General features: G+C 49.6%; 1 protein-coding gene across 4 annotated transcripts in view; it reads left to right on the top strand.

Moving 5' to 3' along the window:
• Positions 1 to 19,967, top strand: part of IRF2 (interferon regulatory factor 2) — a 69,858-nt gene extending 49,891 nt beyond the window's left edge. For all 4 annotated transcript variants that reach the window (XM_081131024.1, XM_081131026.1, XM_081131027.1 and 1 more), the window contains 4 exons: positions 166 to 283; positions 11,219 to 11,383; positions 17,124 to 17,170; positions 18,664 to 19,967. In XM_081131024.1, coding sequence (XP_080987150.1) covers positions 166 to 283; positions 11,219 to 11,383; positions 17,124 to 17,170; positions 18,664 to 18,972 — 639 coding nt within the window. In that variant the 3' untranslated portion in view covers positions 18,973 to 19,967. The remainder of the gene's footprint in view (positions 1 to 165; positions 284 to 11,218; positions 11,384 to 17,123; positions 17,171 to 18,663) is intronic.
• The last annotated feature ends 1,005 nt before the right edge of the window (positions 19,968 to 20,972 follow it).

Below are 20,972 nucleotides of genomic sequence, written 5' to 3'. Positions count from 1 at the left end.
TCCGAGGAGGAGCCTGCGCAGGACCTATGTGCTTCTTAGCTCCAGGCCGACTGGGGACAGGGGGACGGCCCAGCAGGAAAGAAAGCAGACAGAGGGGCGAGCTTAAGCTGAGAAAAGGGGGGAACAGGAAGTGTTCTCAATTCTCTTTTCTTTTCTTCTTCCTAGCAAGAACCAGTTGAGTCATCTTTGGGGCTTAGTAATGGAGTAAGTGATCTTTCTCCCGAGTTCGCGGTCCTGACTTCAGCTATAAAACATGAAGTGGATAGTACGGTGAACATCATAGGTAAACCGTTTTTGACATCTCACCTTTTACACACATGAGCAGCCCTCTGGGGTCTAAAATTTGTAAAACATGATCTGAAACAACACAGTGGGAGGGGGTCTTGGAACTGTCTGAAAATGCAAGTTCCTGCCCCCAGACTTCAGGGCTGAAAAATAAAGGTCTTTGAGGAGCAGATAAAGGGACTCCCATCGCTCAGCCTCAAGAAAATAGGGTGCGGGTGACTTCACAGGAGAGTCCAAGGAGATGAAATGGTTTTATTTCCCCAGTGGCTAATGATTAGCAGCTCTTAATCTTTCAATAATTGCTCACATGGACAGTTATTTATTTAACTTGGGGGAAGGCCAGCTGTCCTCCCCTCAGCACCTGTGCATGGCAGGTCTGCCACAGTGGTGGCGCTCCTCTTACAGATGCAGAAACTGAGGCACAGAGATGTGTTGCCAGAGGGCACACTTGGGTTCCACAAGGAGCTTTGAGCACCTTCGATATGCCAGACTCGGTACTATGAGCAGGAAGGAGGTTGGGGAGCAGGGCAGCCCGGTTCCTAGTTTCACAGAGGGAGACAGTAAACAAAGCCACAGATAACTGAGGCTGCAAAGGGGAAGAATGGACGAGAGAGCACCAGGGGCTGGGTGTAGACCGGGGGCTTCTTCTCCAAGGAGTGGTGCTTCCCCTGCAGCCGGTGGGGGAGGAGGGGCAGTGTGGGGCGCCATGGAGGGCCGGGGAAGGCCGGTGTGACGCAGAATAGTGAGCAACCTGGGGGTCCCTCGGAGAGGGAGGCAGGGCAGGTGTGGGGGGCCCTTTGCAGGCCATGGGAAGGAGGTTGGGGTTTATTTCCAACACGCTGGAGGGTGTGTTTCAAAAAAATTCTTTTAATTCAAGTATAACAATGAAGTGCACAAAAGTTTGACATGCAAACACAATGTAAACACCGTTTAGAAGTGTTTAGGCAGGAGGGTGAGAGTGTGAGTTATATCTGAATAAAGTCCTGCTGAGATGCTGCTGTGAGTGGTGGGTGGGGGCTCTGGCCATGGCAGAAGCTCAGCTCCAGCCCCAGAATCCAGTAGTGGGGCTCTGCCCACAGGTACCTTTTGGTCCGTGAAACTTTGCTCCGTGTTGTAAGCAGTGTGATGCTGGTAAGAACCAGAGAGATCAGAGGGGGTACAAGACCAAGCCTCCCGCCTGGGCTCCTTCCTTTCTGCTTCTTAGTTGGGTACAGATGGGAGGGCACAGCCACTACAATCGTCAGCCACCTCGTTCCCCATCCCCCTGGGTTTGGGGGGTACTGAAAGTGGGACCATGCATCCGGGAGTCCCCTGAGTATGGAGGTTTTCGGGAGAACTCAGAGGGAGCTGCGTGTGTTAAATGCAGGCTGTGTCTCGGGGCAGGCCTGGCCTGGCTGCCTCCTGGTGCTCACACTCCACGGGGCACTTTTTCATGGAGCCAGGTTGTCCCACAGAGAGCTCTGAGGTTAGGGGAGTCATCAGGATCAACTGTCCTTGTCACCTCCCCTCTGGAGGGAGGTGTCCTGCCAGCCCAGCAGCCCAGCTGTCCCCGCTCCTGGGCCCTTTTTCTGAGGCCCCCAGCTGCTTCACCTCCCCTACCCCCCCATCCCCCTCATCAGGGCAGCGGTGGGCTTTTACACATTTTTGTTGAGTCTCAGTGTGTAACATCTCAGGGCGATTGCTCTTTGCCCCACTATGATGGTGCCACACACACTTGGTACCAACCTAATGAGTCGTTACTCTGGGGCCAGGATGGAGGCAGGTGTGGTTAGGGATCACCTGTTGGGTTAAGTGATTCTGTCCCTTGGCTTAATAATAAAATAACAACGATGGCAGTGAGATGAGTTTGAATATCTTTCTTTGTAGTTGGTGGCCGTTCCAAAGGTACGTAATTATATGTGAAGTGGGTCGATACAAGTATTTGGAAGGTTGGGTGATGTGTGGTCTCTGCCAACAGTAGCTCTGCCTTGATTGTAAACCCTTCACGGAGCGTTTGTCTCCAGGCTCCCCTGTGACCACTAATCAGCCACCCCTGTCTTTGGGATTTGTGGAGAGAGGGGAAACACAGGGATCCCCATTCCAAGGCCGCTGGAGTTTGCGTCTCCTTAAAACGCTTTATTTAACACAACACCATTTCTTGCCTCCAGTTCATTCGTTTCTAAACCCAGAGTTCATTTCGGTTTTGTGTTTAGGCAGCAAGATGAGAGCATCGAGGTGCCTTCATTCTGCTTCATGAGCATTTTATAAGGTTAGAGTTGGGAGTGGAAATGAGTAGCAAATATGCTAGTATTTCTTCACGGTGTGTGTAGGGCTCTCGGCTAGGGCAGTGGATTGAAAATCATTAACTTAAACCAGCGGAGACCAACCACCCAGCACATTTTTTCTGGACAGGGTGGCTGTTTCGTAAGCAAATCCAGTAAGTGTGCAAAATGTGAAGTGTGCTGTTGCCCTGACAGTTGAACTCTTGCTTGATTGCTAAGTTTTACTTTTAAGCCTTGCCACAAATCATAGCAGGAAAACACGTGTGCACACACATGCACACACATGGCTGTCAGCAGGCTGTATCCTGGCCTTGCCTTGCCTTCTAGACCACAGCAGCCGAATTTCCTTTCCCATCTGCCTGGCTGGGCCCACCAAAAAGGAGTGCGACGTCCCCATGTTTAAAACATGCCTTTTAATGTCCCTCTCTCCTGTGTGGTTAAATGCACAGGTTCGCACCCTGAAGGCCTGTCCCTGCTCTCCCCTCAACGGGAGGGAGAAAGGGCACCCTGCTTTTCTTTTCACTTTTCTCCAGCACTGTATTATCTGGCATGTGCAGTAACTCCTGTTTTTAGGAAGCGGGAGACGTCAGCAGCACGGTGAATGGTTCTGACTGCCCCGTGGCATGGTGCCTGGGCGAGCGGCTTTTGCTGAGCTGTTCTGAGATGGGCCCCCGGGGTAGGAAGTGTGCAGGTGCGGGCATCTGTTGGACTCCCTGGCCCTGCTTTACAACCCATTGTGTTCCTCCATAAAAGGTACCCCCGCCCTTCAATAAAGCAGAGATTGCGACCAACAGGGAGGCTATTCATTGCGCTCAGAAGTGAGTCAGGCAACCCGAAGGGACTAGACAGACAAATCAGGAAACAGTGTAATTTGGATTTTGTCTTGATTTTGTCTGCCCATAATTGCTTCCAAATTTGACTAACTTTAAAGTAACCTTTGAGTAGCTTTTTTTTTAAATTCTCACCCGAGGACATACTTTCACTGATTTTTAGAGAGGGGGGGAGAGAGGAAGAAAGAGAAAGAAACATTGATGTGAGAGGGAACCACACATTGGCTGCTTCTCATAGGCGCTGAACATGCCATACGCACAGCCCCTGGGGACTGAACGGACAACCCAGGCTTGTGCTCTGACCGGAAATCAAACCACTACCTTGGTCCATGGCATGAGGCCCATCCAACTGAGCCACAGCCGCCAGGGCTTGAGTAGCTTTTTCAAGCCAACTTAGATACTCAGGTGTCCACAGGGAGGACTGAAGAAGCAGAACAGACTCACAGCATGGGCCCCCCCCCTTCCCCCGAGGGCCCCTGGCACCGTAATTCACAGTGACTTGGGGGTGGCTGAAAGTGACCCTAGGCTGTGGAACTGTCTTCATCTTTTCCAGCTCCTTTGGTCCCTGTTGTTTTTGCCATTTTTCCTGGTGCTTAAGATACGAAAAATTCCACCTGCAAGATAAATAGTAGCTTTGGGTGCATCTTTAGGTGGAAGGCACCACCTCTTAGGAGGGGGCAAGAGGAGGTCTCCCGTGCTTGTTTCCCGGGGCTGTGCCCCATGCCTTCTTCTGGGTGGACTGAGCTGGTTACCCCCCAGGAGCAGGGGCGAGAGAGACAAGGCATCCAAGTTTACCAGGACCCCTAGAGAACTCAGGACAACGTGAAGCTCCAGGTGAGATGTGAAGCAGGATGTGACAGTGTACCCAGACTCAGGACCGCTAGATAACACACCTGGTATTTGCCTCCGCGGACTGGGCCTTGGGAAGCCTGGTCGCAGAGGGGAGACTGCCTGGGACGTGCTCTCGGTCATCGCATGCAGCCGGGAGCCCCAGGCAGTGGAGTTTCACCATCATCTTTTCAACCTTAAGAGGTTTTTATTTACCCAAGAGACCTGCCCTCTTGTTAGGCTGCATAATAATCTCTCCTTCCCCCTTGCCCGTCACCCCCTCATGTGTAATTAACTACGAAGTCCTCCTGTCCTCCCACATCCTGCTTCTCAAGTCAGTCCCCGTCTTTCTAGCTCCGATGCTGCTCCCGGGCACCTCTGCTCCCGTCTGAGCGCTGCTATCATTCTGGCCCCTCCCCATTCATTCTCCACACAGTGATTAAAAAAATGCCCGTCCCACTGTGTCACCAGCGCCCGCAGGACAAAGACCCGGAGTGTCCCTCGTGGCCCCAGGGTCCTGGCCCCAGCCCACCCCTTTTACCCTTGTTCTGGAATCTGATTTATTCCGAACAGTGTGACTTCCACGTGCCGGGCAGAGAGAAGGCGAGGTTGGTTATGAGTTTGCTATTGGGAGCGGCCGCTAAGGCTCTGTGGACACAGCACGCGCAGTCCCGCTGGTGAGTTCAAGCGGCGAGCCCGGGAGGCTTGCCCGGGTTTCTGCTCCCACACGGTCCACCCTTGAGACATATGGATGAACTGAGTTTTGCTGGGGCAGCTTGTTTGCTCCCCTGTATGTGAAGCTGTTTTTCCCGGGGGTGGGAAGAGTAGACACTGTGCCAGGCACCCTGCTGCCTCACCCAGCACCTGCATCGGCCTGCTGCTGTCAGGGGCAGTCTGCCCTGCTAGGACAGGGCTCCCTTCTCTGAATGACCGGCCCACAGACACTGTCTCTCCACCATTGCTCCTGGGCTCCTAGACCAAACCATGGCCATGTTTTGTTGTATTATTGGTTTTTTTAAAAAGGACACTAGAATAGAAGTTAAAACACTTGGCTTCTGCAGTTTTTTATTTACCACGTACGTGATCTCGAGCAAGCTCCCTAACCTCCCTGGGACTCTGTTTCCTCATCTATAAAACAAATAATAATACCGATCCTGCCCTCCTCACAGGTACAAGGGTCAGTGAGTATAATGGTGCAAGGTGGTAAAATACCTTGATAATGGCTGTGATGTCATCGAAATATATTCAAATATATCTGAGTTGGAAAAGTAGGCTCCGTCTGTGCTGTGATCAGGGCTGATGTTTACAGTTTTAAATCTCAGACTTCATACTGGGCCAAGAAGGACTCTCTCCACAGCACCATGCGGACTGTCTCATTTTATATACCCCGCAATGAGCTTTATCTTTGACCCTGCAGCCACTTGGTGACTTTGACGATGTTCCCTGCTTGTCTGGGTTTCAGCTGTAGAGCAGTGGGGACCTACCCACCTTCAAAGGCCTTTTAGCCTCTGACAGTCCCTGCTTTTAGTAAGAGCTCCCTCTCAGGCGTGGGGACAACTGCTTTCTCCGGTGGAGCCCTACGTTGAGTCAACAATTGTTAATAAAGCCAGAATGACCTTTTAAGGCATCAGACTGGTTCATCAGTAACCAGCCATGAATAATATTGTTGTAATTCTCAGCAGCCAGGTCCAGATAGAGCTGCATTCCTGTGGGCAGCTCTTTTCCTCACGTGCTGATCTTAATAAGCTGGGGATGCTGAGTGGGTTTCTAGCCCCCCCAACCTCTGGAGACCCAATATAGGACTGTTGAAAAGCAATTTCATTATTGGTTATGAGCCTGGAGTTTCATTAAGGTGAGAATTGAATGTCTTTTTCCAAAGAGGGGCTTAGAAAGCCAAGAGCCGCTCAGCATGAACTTGCTGATTAACTCTTTCTTTTAGGGAAACCGCGCCGTGAAGTACCCGAGTTGAGCTTTGGAGTCAGGGAACGCTGAGTTTGAATCCTGGTTCTGCCCCTTGACTGACTGTCTTACCTTGAACTAGTTATTTAACTCTCCCTGATGTCTGTCCTCGTGTCTGAAATGAGGACAATGACTGTACCTTCCTCATGGGGTGTGGGGTCCTGTGGGTTGCGGGGGGTGGGGTGGGCAAAGGTAAGTGCTCAGGAAATGTTAGGTTGTGCTGTTATTAGTTATCAGTTTGGGATGCCTGAGCACCTAGAGGGGTGCCACCGTTGCCCTGTAGTAGGTTACTGAAAAGTTTGCTGTTCTTGTGACTTTTCAGTTATCATGAGTCAAGTGTTACAGTATGTTTTGTCACTTGGAGCAAAGCTTGGTGGTGCAGGGAAGTGTGAGTTCCCATGGAGAGGGAGAGAGACAGAGGCAGAGAGAGATTGATGGGCGTGGTGCCTACAGCACAGCCAGAGAGCATCTCAGATGCTGCAAGTTCCCTGCTTCTCCCTTGGGCTTGCGACTCTGAGTTTCTAGAGTCTACAGCATTGTCCAGGTGGAGAGAAGTGGTCGGCCCTGCCCAAGGCATAAAGCAGCACACTAGTAGGGGACCGTTAGCCTTACAGATAGTGTCATTATGTTAACTGGGAGTCCGGATTGTAGCCTGGAAACAAGACTTGCTTTGGAATCCTGGTCACCAGCATTCAGAGGAGAGGGTGAAGGGAGTCAGATACATGTGACGGAAGGAGACGGGGCTTCGGGTGGTGAGCACACCATCGAGTGGGCAGAGGCAGTGTTAGCAGGCCGAACGCCTGAAATTTACATAATGTTGTTAACCAGTGTTACCCAGTGCATTTCATTTTAAAAGTTGAGTAGAGGTGCTTATCTACTGTTTTTGTCTTAAGTCGCATAGATTAAGGGAAACCCAGGAAAACGAACCCCTTTTAGGCGGACAGTGCTGTGAATTTTGACAGAAGCGTGCTGTTGTGTGACTACCACTATAGTTAAGACGTAGGACATCTCCATCACCCCAAACATTTCCTCCCCCTGCCTGCAGCTTCTGGAACTCTGCCTTCCTGTGTCTTTATCACTTCCCCGAGGTCTAAAGAAGCCCACTTGCTAGATGTCTTGAAATTTTGTAGAAAACGGGTTGTTAAATCCGGTGTTTGCAGGTGGCCACGGGCTCCTGCAGGACTCTGGCTGCAGCCGGTGAGCCCGGTCTTTTCCCCGGAGATTCGCTGAGCTGCTGTCTGGTGCCAGGCAGGGGCGTCTGCTGTGACTTGGTGGGAAAAGGTCTCCTGCAGGTCCTCAGCTCTCTCAGCCACCCTGATTGGTGGGGCGATGACACTCAACAGCAACTTAAATGAAGATATATGGAATCAACTCGCAGCACGAGACAGAAAGTCAGGAACTGTCACAAGGTCGTGTCACATTGTAGTTTTGGCTGAACAGTGGGGACAGTGAATAAGAGGCGCTCAGGGAAGAGAGGTCAGTCTGTTCTGGGGTGGTCAGGGAAAGGCTCCAACGAAACAGAGGCATTGTGAAAAGCCTGCCTGTCGCCCGCCCTCCCCGCCCTCTCCTGCCCCCTCCAAGTCACCGCCTCATGGAAGCCTTTGATTCCTCGAACTGGCAAAAAGTTCCACTTCCTCAGCGCTCATCACGTGGCCTCTCCTGCTTCCCTCTTTGTTGCTGCTGCTGTGCCAGACTTGCTCTCTCAGGGCCGTGCGCTGGCCGGTAGCCCCGCTGGGCCCTTACACGCCAGGTCCTTGACCCCATTGGTCTTTCTCTGCCCCCCCCAGACTTGACAACAATGTCTTGTACACAGTGGGTGCTCAACAAACCTGCGTTAGTTGAATCACAGAGTTGAGCAGTGTGGGAAAAATAGGGAGAGGCCTGGCTGGGTGGCTCAGTTGTCTGGAACGTCATTCCGTACACCAAAGGTTGCGGGTTCAACCCCCCGTCGGGGTGCATACGGGAGGCAGCTCATTGATGTCTCTCTCCCTCCCTCCCTTCCTCTCTCTCTAAAACCAATATATCAGTATCCTAGGGTGGGAATTAAGAAAAAAAAATTGAGGGAGGGAATTCTTGGTCAGAACAAAGGGATATAATTAGAAAGATGCTTGAACTGCTGCTGTTTATACTCCCAGTTAGCTGCTGTCTCTGTGTTTGAAATGACAGTGCACAAGAGAGATGAACTTTGTGGAACTGGAAGTTACAGTGGCTTTGATATAAACCAAATTTATGTAAGATCTTAATTGCCTGAGAGTGGGCATTGCTTATCCCTACCCAGTCCTCTCACACACACGCACACACACACACACTCTCTCTCTCCCTCTCTCTCTCACACACACAAACACACACTCAGTCTCCACCCACTAAATGCTTCTTAGGACTTGGGAAATCTTGTTTTCCTGCTGCCTTATTTTATTTGGGAGAAGAGGCGGAAGAAATTTGAGAGAGGTCAGTGTCGGCGCTCAGCCTGTGTCTGGTGAGCTGCATAATTGATGTTCTCGTGCTCAAATAGATAGCCCAAAGGATAAAATGAGAGTTTGGGAGTCTGCCTGCCAGATTTAGCCTGCTTTCCTTTTCTTTAATTTTATCCCCTCCAGGAAAACCTAAGCAACATCCAATTTCCCTTCCATTCTGTGCGCCGCGGCTCCGTGGACTCTTAGCACCCCCGCCTCTCCTCTGCCAGCCTCTGCGGTGCCTTTCCTGTCTCCACTAGGGAACCGCGAATGCTCGCTCCTCCTAAAACCTGCCCCGAGTAGAGATCAGGTGATGTTCTCCCTGCCTTACGTGAGTCATTTCATCACCCCCCCCCCCAAAGCAATCAAAACAGGAACCCATTTATAAGCAAAAATACTTGAGCAATTAAAATACTCTGAGCTGTGAAAACAGGAACTGGCCCGTGAAGGCTGACGTCTCGAGGAGCTGGCATGGGGCCGCCTTCCTCCTGGCCTGGACGTTTTGCAGACGGCCGAGAGAATGCCCGGGGCAGAGCGCTGCGCAGAGTCCCAGCTGTGAGGCCTTGGACGAGTCATTCTGCTTCTCTGCGCTCGAGTTTCTGTATTTGTAACAGGATAGCGATGCTTTCCCCGTCATTTTCAGGGCAGAAAAAAGTTAAAATAACTTACACGTGAAGTGTGTGAGTAAAGCATTGATTTTGACCACGGAGCGCTGAGGCCCTCAGGGAAACAGTGTTATTCCCGTTTGTTTATTGGTGCCGGTTTTCGGGTATGTTCCGTCTGATTAAATGCCAGCCGAAGTTGAAGGTCAGCTCTGTTTAAAAGTAGGGCAGGGCATTAGGGGCACAGAAATGAAAGGCACGATGAGATTTACTCTATGCCTCTCAGTCACAGTGGCTAAAGTAAAAAAAAAATAGTGACCACACCAAAAGCTGGCGAGAATGTGCATAAGTCAGATTATCAAGCCTGGCTAGAGTGGTTTGGTTTGTTGGAATCGTCCTGTGCACTGAAGTGTTTCCAGTTCAGTTCCCGGTCAGGGCACATATCGGGGTTGTGGGTTTGGTCCCTAGCCAGGGAGCAAATGGAAGGCAAGAGATCCATCTCTTTCTCTCTCCCCCCCCCCCCCCTTCCCCTCTCTCAGCCTCTCTAAGCATGTCCTCAGGTGAGGATTTAAAAAAAGATTATCCATGCACTGCTGGTAGGAGTGTAAAATGGTACAAGCCACTCTGGACAGCAGTTTGGCAGTTTCTTGTAAAACTAGACACGTAGTGGCGCATTAATTCCAGAGAAATGGGAACATGTTGATACGAAACCTGTGCACAAATGTTCTTAGCAGCCTTATTTGTAATAGCCAAAGAATGGACATGACCCAGAAGTCCTTCAGAGGCTGAACAGTTAGACCGTGGGCCATCCAAACCATGGAATGTTACTCAGCAGTGAAAAGGAACTGGCTATTAATACACACACTTGAATGAGTAAGTCTCCAGGGCATTATGCCGAGTGAAAAAAGCCATTCTCAGAAGGTTACTGTGTGAGTCTGTTTATGACACATTCTTGAAATGACAAAAAATTAGAAAAATGGGAAACAGATCGGTGGATGTCTGGGATCAGAGACAAGGGGAGGAGTCGGAAGGAAGGTGGATGTGGTTACAGAAGAGTAACATGGGAGATGTTGTGATAATGACGGTGGTGGCGGGTATGTGAAGCTCTCTCTATATGTGATAAAGTTGCATAGGACTAAGTACATACACACACACAAGAATACAAGTGAAAAAAAACGGAGGAAATCTGAACAAGATGCGTAGATGCTGTCCATTTCCTGACATTGTACTGTTTTTGCAAGGTGTTACCATTGGAGGAAACTTGGGTAAAGGACAGTCAGGATCTCTCTATTATTTCTTACAACTGTTTGTGAATCTATAATAATCTCAAACTAAAAGTTTAATTTAAAAAAATGAGGCAGGAATCTGAACCAGGTGGTCAGAATGCATCTTGTCCACGTTCTGGGAGTCGATGCTACTAAAGTGTGTTAGAAGTGGGAAACCGTCCTGTTCCATCCTTCTGATAGTTTATCCAGTGCTCACATTGCCTGCAGAGCAGAAAGAGGGCTGGGAGTGTGAACAGAGCACCCCACAGCTAGAAATGGCACAGTGGGGTGGATCTGGGTGGTCCTTCCTTCTTCCTAAGATTTGATAATGTGTCTCTGAACCCCAGGATCCAGAACATAGCACAGCAGAAGAATTGTTCAAAGAGAGAGCAGAGAACAGAAACGGGTTAGGTTCAAAGCACTGCCTGTCTGGGCCCGGGGCTATATTTGGAGGCTGGGTTGAGTTTGGGACATTGCCACATGTAAGGACCATTGTCAGGCCTGCTGGAAACAGGCCTGGGAGCCAGGTTATGGGCAAGCTGCTTCCCTGGTGACACTAACTCAGAGCTAGGGCTTGTTCTTCAGTCTCGTGGCAGGTGACATGTGGGGACTAAGACTGACTCCTGGCTGTTTGGTTCTTTGGGGGAAGGTTTTCTATCCTGAGTGTGTGCTGGAATTTGCTGGAATTGTGGAATCAGGAGGTGTTGGTGCATGATGGCTTTCCTCTCTTTGAAGTTGTAGGACAATCACATCTGGACAGCAACATCGAGGATCAAGAGATTGTCACCAATCCGCCAGATATTTGCCAAGTGGTAGAGGTGACCACCGAGAGTGATGAGCAGCCAGTCAGCATGAGCGAGCTATACCCTCTGCAGATTTCCCCCGTGTCTTCCTACGCAGGTAAGGGGGTGGGAGGGGAGCTCTGGCACTGAGCGAGGAGCAGGGGAGGGAGTCCTTTAGTCCAGGGCTAAGTCTCTACGCAGCAAAGAGCCTCCCCTCTCTCCCGGGAATTGTTGTTGGGTTCACTTTCTCGACCAGCATGTCTTGGACACTTTTGCTCTCAGAAGACATGGTCACAGGGTGTCTCTGCTTGATCACCCACAACATTTCCATGCATGACTAACACATAATAAGATTTCTTTGGAAAAATAGTTCATCTGAGTCTATTTTATTTGCACAAATTCTCAGAAATTCAGGCGGCTATTTGCAGTGGAATCTGAGTTTGACCAAGCTGATAGGACCTTAGGGATCATTTTCTCCAGTTCCTTCATCTTTGGCAGTGAAGATACTTGTTCCTGGTCACAGGGTCAGTCAGTGTTTGGGTCAGGACTTGACCCCAACCTTCAGACCTTCAGCCCCATTGCATCCCCCCAGGTTTGGAACCTGTGACTCCCACATACATTCCTCTTCTTTTTCTGTTGAGTGCAGCTTCTGATGGGGCCAGGTAACAGCCCACTTCTGATTCCCCAGGGAATGAATGGCCGCGTCGATGCAGGAACTGGCCCAGACAGCCATGGGATTAGAGCCCGACCCAGTTGGTTCTTCCATTTTTACAAAATAGCAATGGGTCCTTTTCCTGACCACCATTACATCAGCTTATACTCTTTTCCCAATGATCTCCATTTAATTTGGGGGGGACTTGATTATAATTAGGAAATTTAAATTCTGAGTCAATGTTATTGCTTGTGAACATTAAAAATATGAAGCAAAGGCCCTGTTATGGGTAACTATAGTCGGCTCTAGTAAATGGTCAGGAATTCTTCCCAGTGTCCTTTCATAGGCTGCCAAACTGAGTGTCCTTCCATTAGGGGGCCGCCCCAGTGACAGGTTGTTTGTGAGTTATCAGTCACTACATAACCTGAACCCCAACTTTCTTTTTAACTGACTTTTAAAAAGTTGTGGTAAAATATACATAAAATAAAATTGACCCATTTTGCTGTTTCAGCGGCATTAAGTGCGTCCACCACCACCCACCTCCAGAACTTTTCATCTCGCAAAACTGAGACCCCATTAAACTCTAATTATCTCTTCCCCCCACCCCCAGTGTCTGTCAGCCTCCATTGTGCTTTCTGTGAATTTGGCTACTCTAGGCACCTCAGCTAAGTAGAATCAGCCAGTATTTGTCCTTTTGTGCCTGGCTTATTTCAGGTGGCGCAGTGTCCTCAAGGTCCTATCTTTTGTGCCAGGAACACTAAAGCAGTGCGAGTGCCACCTTGGCCACAGGAAGCTTATAATCTGTCAAGCAGGATGAGCTTGTCATAGTTACTTAATCATCAAGCATATTTTGATCTCCTACGTGTAAGTCCCTCGTTGGGGTTTGCCAGTCCCAGTATTAACAGCCATGATTTCTTGTATATTTATTGTGCCCTGGGAACTGTGTGGATGCTTGGCACCCATCGACTTAGTGATCATGAGAGTAATCCGTCTGCCTGGGTACCATCACGATTCCCTCTTTGAAATCAGGAATCCAGGGCCCATATGGGAAAGCAGTGTGGCCAGGGGTGAATAACAGGTGGCACATGGAGCTTATGCCAGAGGCTTGCTCTTAGCCCTTCCACCCAAATGCTGCCTGGAACAGCCATGAGGGGCTTCACCCTTAGGACACACCTGCATCTTGTGATCTCAGAGACCCAGCGAAGGAGGCCGAGCTGAAAGTTCCTGCCTCAGTTTCACAGTAGAGATAACTGAAGCCTGAAACACGGAAGGGCTCTGCTCACGTTTACATGGCTGTGGCTAAAGTGTGCAGCTGCTAGATCGTGCTGCATTATTACTCCCCATGCGGTTTTTTTTTTTAAAGGGTTGGCACTTTAGAATAGACTTCTCTGTTTATGTGCCGAGTAAGGCTTTTCCGAGGTCTTCTCGGGGATTCTGGAAAGACCTCTTCCTGCTGATCTGCGGGCTGTGGCATCTTGCGTTAGCAGGAGAATCCTGAGAACAGCAGGGAGAAATGGAGATTGCATTCCCTGTCTCAGGACATTTGCATAGACTTGAATAGGAGGACTTCAGTGCCAGGCGGGCAGCGAGGGGGTTTTGTGGGAGTCTGGCCTTTAGTTCTTGCCATTGTTTTCATTGTTTGGATTCTCCAAAGTCCTTTGGAGGGAGGCTTATTGGTTGGAGCCAAAATGTTCCATCATTGCTACTTTTCTAGAGCTACAGACACCTAAGAAACGTACTCGTTACTGACCATGGCTGGTTAAAGTCTTATTTAGTCCGGGACTTAGAGCGTGCTGCTGGGAAAGGCAGTTTCTTTGGCTGTATTCACCTCTCTACCTTTATGTTCCCCGGTGGGATTGGCTGTTTGCCTGTTTCCACGACAGGGTGTTTGTGTTGGTTTCAATTATTCAACTGAATTTCAACCTCCTCTAACCACTTCCATTCATTTGTTCAGGAAACTGGTATTTGGAGGCTGTTGCCAGCTGTTTTCCCCCCTCCCTATCACTGAAATATAATCCCAGCACGATCATAAAGACCACATTCGGTTTTGCAGGTCTGTCTTCTCTCTGGTCTAAATAGGTTGGTAAGCAAGAAAAGAGACGGTTTCTTTGAGCGGAAGTACTTGTGTTGGGTGTTTTAAGGCAGCAGAAAGTTGGTGTTGGATTCGTAAAACTTCCATCCTGGGGAATGATGTCCCAAAGCCAGACCTTGGGAACCATAGCAAGATGCTATTAGGTTGTTGATAGTGTCATAAAAGAAAGCCACAAGGGTGTTTTGGAGCAGGTGGGATGTAAGGGTGGAGACCAGCTGGAGAAGAAGGCATGATACGAAGGACTTAACTGGTTATAGGCATGATACGAAGGACTTAACCAGTTATAGGCATGATACGAAGGACTAACTGTTTATACCAAGAGAACAGAGGTTGCCCACTGGCCAACACCTGCGGTAGAGATTTGGGTCTTAATGGAAACCACTGCATTCTGTTGGGAGGGACAGAGATAAAGATTCTTTGAGATGAAGACAATTCCAAATCGAACAAAGCCTTTTAATGGAGCCTTCTAGTGAAAGTTAATTGAGCAAATGATAGAGGGAAAGAAATCCTCGTCAACCTTCATAAAACTTGTTGAAAAAGAACCTTCCAGAAAATGTCCCAGGATGTCAGAGCGTGGAAAGGTTTTATTGTAAAACATATTGTGCCCCATGACCCCCAATAATGTTCCTGAGATGGCTAGTGAAAACTGGGCTGAAGTGTAGTGGGAACCTAAGAGGAGTGCCTTCCTTGAACTGCGGCTCTGGAGGAAGGATCTTTGGGATTATCTAACCCAAACCTCCCCTTCCCTCTCACCGAAGTAGCTTTCAGGGAAACTGGGACCAGAAAAATGAAATGAATTACCTGTGTACCTGTTATTACTCTCAGAACTTATTCAGACCATGCTGGGGAAGCAACTCTCAATTTTTTTCCTATTGTATTCATAGTAAATAAAAAACCAAATCTAAAGTAATCGAAAGAGAAAATGAAATAACTCGTGTTGATGTTTTGGTGGTAACACTGATCTGGAAGCAGCAGCTGCAGGGAGCTCGTTTGTGGGATAAGAGTGGATCTTGAAAGTGGCAATAATGGTGGAGTAAAACCAAGAACATGGCATGAGCACCCCCAGCAAAGCACTTTCTGCCAGTGGTTCAAAGGTGGCCTTGAGAACCACTGTTACCTAGAGAGAAGGGTCCTGGGTCCTCAGGCTGGCGCTTTAAGCAGCTCCTGCTCTTAGGCTGAAGGCACTCCAGGCCATTCTTTTAAGCAGTCACATCGGAAATCTCCGTTTGCCAACATGGAGAGTCTTCATACTACTCCAGGAGCATTGATCTCAATTTAGAAACATGCTCTCAGCTCACATTTGGGTCAGCGAAAACAGGAGTTCAGAACATGTGTGTCTCTTCTGGTCTCCATCTGTTTCCCTGAAGTTGAAAACTGGGTACCTAGAGGCAGTTGACGTTCTGATCATGTTCGTGGTCTGCTTAATGGGAGGGTGGTAGGCGCTGCTCCTAATGTAGAATCCGAGTGAAGGCTGAAGGAGTCCTCCGTGCACGGCACCGGCCCGGCCCTGGCTCGGGCACTCTGTGAGTGTTCACTGTCGCTCTACAGGCCTTGTCTACAGAATGAATGACCCAGCCTTCGGCGTCTCTAAGGGTCTGTGTCGTTCAGAAGTTCTACCCTTTGTACTTTGATTTCTGACAGCTGTGAACACTGAACAACTGCACACAATTTTTTTACTTATAATTTAAAAAATTTTTTTACTTAAAAAGTAAAATTTTTTACTTAAAAAAATGAAAACCTTTTTACTTTAAAAAATCTTGTATTCTAAGTACAGGTGACTTATAATCACTAGCTGTTGACTTTGACTGTTAACCTAGCATGTGCAAATCAAGTGCTGACTGAGGCTGAGAGCTCAGTTCAAGGGCGCAGTCACCTTGACCGAGTCCGAGTGCGTGCCCCGTGCCAGGCCCCGCCCGGGCCTGGTCTTGCACCCCCCTCGCTCATCACACAACCGTCTTTGTAAGGAGCTACCTCCTGTTTGGCAGACAAGGAAATGGCAGCTCAGTGCAGTGGCTCGCAGCTGGCAGCTGAATCAAGATGGGAGCAGAATTCGTTATCTATGGCTGCGTAACAGTCTAACCACACACTCCGTGGCTTCAAACAGCACATGGTATTATCCGCCGCTTCTGAGGATCAGGGGCGCAGGCCTGGCTGAGCTCAGGGTATCTCAGCACAGACCTGCAGTCCAGGTGGGTCCAGGGCTGCTGTCCCATCTGAGCATCGAGAGGGGGGGGGTCTGCGTCCCAGCTCACACAGTGTGGGGTACAGTAAACATAGCTCCTTGCAGGTGTCACTCTAGGGCCTCAGTTTCTGGCTGCCTGTTGGAGGGAAGCAGTCCTTAGTTCTTTGTCATATGAACCTTCCCAGCATGGCTGCTCGCTTCCTCGAAGCCAGTGACGGAAGGAATCTCCTCAAAACCAAGGTCTCAGTCTCCCGTTACCTAATCACACACAACCATCACCTTCGCTGTTGTCTGTTGGTTTAAAGCAAGTCACAGGTGTCCCCACACTCCCAAGGAGGGAATCCCACATGAAGGTCAACACCAGGATAAGGGTCGTCGCAGCTACCCTGGAATCTGCTCCCCTCCACACAGTGACCTGCGTGGAAGATACAACGTACAAACCTAAGATATCAGTACCAAGGGGGAGTGATGTCAAGGAGGGATCTGAGTGAATGGGGTGATGTAGGAAGGCCCTGAGTTGGGACATAGTGAACGAATTGATGTGAACCAGAGGAGTGGACCAGTGTGGGCCATTGTGGAGAGAGCAGTGGTGAGGACCAGGCCTGGTGGGGAGGCTGGAGCAGCTGGGGGCATGGGGAGCAGAAAGCAGTGACCAGCACCCCATCCTGGGAAGTGGTGGCTGTGAACAAACAGCCTGGTCCATGGAGTGTGAGCCACTCCTCGGCTCTTAGACCCATCTCTGAAGGGCCGCCATCACTCTCGCATCCCCCAGGTATAAGTGTTTGACCTTAGGAAGGGGTCTAAGATTGTGAGGTCAGTTACCCATTTCTCTTCTGGAAAAAGATGTGCTGGTACATTTTCTAAACACTATCTGAGCCTCGAAACTGTGTATGTGGCAGGAATGACACCCTGTGTTTTTCTCTCGTGAACAGAAAGCGAAACCACGGACAGCGTGCCCAGTGATGAGGAGGGCACCGAGGTAAGTAAGCGGGCCCCGCCCCACGCTCCTACCTACCTTTCTTTTCTTCTGATCATGAGTTTTACTTTTGGATCTTTTTTTTTTGTGGTTAGGTATATGGAACATAAAATTTGCCGTACTTTGGGGTTTTGAATTATAAAATCAAGCTTTGGGAACTGACATTACCATTAGAGAGAGAGGCTGTGAGGGCAGGAAAAGGAAACTGAAGTCCAGGCCAGGAAACTCTGATGTTTTTACCACTGTAAACAGCCTAATTCACAGGCAGAAATAGAATGTCCCAGTGACCAAAAGCAATGGCCAGAGGTCGAGGTCAGAAAGTGCTAAGCAGAAGCAACTCCAGGGGCACCTGAGTCCCCTCCCCCTGCGAGCTCTGCGCAGGGGCCAGGTGTGTGTTCAGTCTGGATTCTGAGTCACCTGCTTCCCTTTGTTTCCGTGCTCGAGGCTGGGCTCACACAATGGCAGGAAGTGGCTGTAATGGGGATGGAAAACATTCCTGCTTAAGCCTGCTTTGTGTCTGCAGAGAGAGGGAGAGGGAGAGAGGGAGACTGACTAATGCCTGTTTGAATTACTGGGTTCCCAGTGCACTAAATACTTCCAAGTATAGTCCAGGAATTCTGAAAAGGCAGTGTGAGGTGTGGGTGCTCATAGACATTTGACCCTGTTTCTTCAAGGTCAGAATTCCAGCTCCTTCTCTGAAGGAAGCTACCCTTGAGGTCAGCTATTTGCTTTGCACCCTGGAGCTCTGAGGGGCACCCATTTGAAAGCAATCAAGGGGTGTTCACTGTTGGGTACTGAGTCCCTCACTTCCCTTCCTCTGAAAATGCTAGTTGACTCAGAGATTGGATTGGGCCGTCAGTGAGGAACCAGTTCTCCATGACGACCAGCCACCGAGGCCCAGCACCTCCCTAATGACCAGGCTGGGCAGTGGGAGGAGAGGGGAACCAGAAACCAAGTTGCTGCCTTGTTTTCCTGCCATCGCAGAGCAGCCTTGGCTGTACTTCTGGGAGGTGGCAACTGGGAATTGATAAAAAGGGAAGAGAAACCTCTGCTCGGGGCATGAATAGCTGGGCATGGGTTTCAGCTGAGGGATGCAGAGTTGCTAAACTTCTGTTCCTCCCACAATTCAGTTAAACACCAACACGTGGGGACGGTGGTACATATTTTACTTCTTAATCCTCGAGTGAGGAGTGAGGGTATTTTTTTTTCATTGATTTTTAGAGACTGGAGGGGTTGGGGAGGGAGAGAGAGAGAAACATCTATGTGAGAGGGACACATCGACTGGTTGCCTCCCACATGCACCCCCACCGGGGGCAGGGATGGAACCTGCAACCCTGGTACGTGCCCTTGACTGGGAACCGAACCTGAGACCCTCCGGTGCGCAGGCCGACGCTCTAGCCACTGAGCCACACCGGCCAGGGCAGTGATGCATTTTTTAAAAAGCCATCTAGTGGAAGGCAGAGAAAAATATATAGTTTAATTCTTTTCTTTGGAAGGGACGGCCACCCTGGCGGAAGAGGAACATCGAAGGCAAACAGTACCTCAGCAACATGGGCACAAGGAGCACCTACCTGCTGCCCAGCATGGCGACCTTCGTGACCTCCAACAAGCCCGACCTCCAGGTCACCATCAAGGAAGAGAACTATCCGATGCCTTTCAGCAGCTCCTGGCCCCCGTACCCCGACCACTCCCTGTCGTCCCCCGTGAGCCCCGCGCCCAGCAGCAGCCGGCCCGACCGGGAGACCCGGGCCAGCGTCATCAAGAAGACGTCGGATCTCGCCCAGGCCCGCGTCAAGAGCTGTTAAAGCCTCCGACTTCCCCTGGTGGTTGGGATTTCTTGGCTTTGTGTCGCTGTTTGTTTGTATTTTATTTTCCTCTCTGACACCTATTCTAGACAAATCTAAGGGAAAAAGCCTTGACCATAGAACATTGATTGCTGTGTCCAACTCCAGTACTGGAGCTTCTCTTTAACTCAGGACTCCGGCCCATCGGTAGACACGTGTCTCTAGAGCCTGCTGGATCTCCCAGGGCTGCTCCCTCAAGTTCAAGGACGTCATAGGACCAACACCCACACGAGCAGCAAGGTGCTGCTGTGTTGCCTGCGGTCAAGGCCAGCGGTGGAGCGGGTGCCTCGGAACAGAGGAGAAAATGTGAACTAGCTGGAATTTTTTATTCTTGTGAATATGTACATAGGGCAGTAATAGCGACGTGGCCGTCGGCTTCTGCACCTTACGTAAAGCACTTACAGGTAGACCTTCTCATGCCCTTGCCTCCTTCCCAGCACAGCCCCTTCCCCGCCCGCCCGCTCCTTCCCTCCGGCGCCCCCTCCGAGGCTGTGCTCCACACCCCCAGGAGGAGAGGAAAATGAATTTCTACACAGATGCCCCGTGTTAAGACTGCTTTAAAAAGAGAGAGAGAGTCTTTCTAATCTGCTATGCTTGAATGCCACGCGGTACAAAGGAAAACCATCTTGGAGACCTTATGCAAATCCCCAGATTTGAAGACAAAAAAAAAAAAAATACTCTAATTCTAACCAGAGCAAGCTTTTTTATTTTTTATACAGGGGAGTATTTTATTCAAGGTAAAATTCTAAATGAAATGAAATTGTTTTTTATCTTTTCTACAGCAAATTTATAATTTTAAGATTCCTTTTCTTGTTTATCAGCAGTTGTTATTACATCCTTGTGGCACATTGTTTTTTAATTTTGTAAAGGTGAAAAAGCTTTTATGAGCTCATGTAGCAATCAAATTATCCTGTGGACTGATAATAAATGAATATGATATATGGTTAAATTTTTAATGGGCATCACGCCTGGCTTTGTCTGTATGTGCTTTCGAGCCCCGTCGCGGGACGGGACTGGCAAAGGATTGTTTCTTCTTAGGAACCAAAACATTGTCCCTTTTCCAACCCAACAAACCCCGGAGGTTCCTCCTGTGAGGATACAAATGGCCTCTGCTGAGGGCTCGCTGGGCTGGGTATTTTATAGGAGTTACCTTCCACAGTCATCAAATGCTTTTACTCAAGGTGAGATAGTGAGAGTCAAGGGCATGAGTTAAGCCCAAATCTGGTGTCACGATGGGGGGAGTCTTCTCACCACTCCACTGTTCTCTGCTGTGAGCATGTGCCACCCACCCCTGTGTTTTTCCTGTTCTCATCCAGAGGCTTTTACCTATAACTAAAATTCTGTATTTATGTCACATAACAGGCCCACGGGCAAGACATCTTCAAGAACAGGAAATGGCCCTGGCAGGAAATGGCTTTCAGTGGTTAGAGTGTCAGCCTGCAGACCAAAGGGTTGCAGGTTCGATTCCCTGTCAAGGGCACATACCTGGGCTGCAGGTGGGATCCCCAGCCCCGGTTGGGGTGTGTGTGGAAGGCAACCAGTCGATGTGTCCGTCTCACATAGATATTTCTCTCTCTCCCTCTCTTTCTCCCTCTCCCTCCCTCCCACTCTCTCTAAAAATCAATGAAAAAAGTATCCTAGGGTGAAGATTAAAAAAAAAAAAAAAAAAAAGAACAGGAAAGGTTTGCTGGGTTTCTACCCTAAGTCCATCTTCTTTCTGGGACCCGGGGCCTTTGACACCAGTCTCCGAACTTAGGGCACGTCTTCTCAAGAGGGAAATGGGAATTGAAGGAGCCCAGGCTCCACCACCTGTTCGGCGTGTCAGGGTGTAGCCCTGGCCGTGGGGAAGCCGCTGCACGGCCTCTCATGCTCCCACGATGCCTGTGGAGCCCGGGTGCTGACACTGAGCTGCTACCCACCACCCCAGGGGTGCGGAGGAGATTGCTAGGTTAATATTTGAA

This window comes from Miniopterus schreibersii, assembly GCF_964146895.1.
Source record: "Miniopterus schreibersii genome assembly, chromosome: 2".
Taxonomy (NCBI): Eukaryota; Metazoa; Chordata; class Mammalia; order Chiroptera; family Miniopteridae; genus Miniopterus; species Miniopterus schreibersii.
Note: the sequence above shows the minus strand (reverse complement) of the source record. Positions and strands in the feature narration are given on the sequence as shown.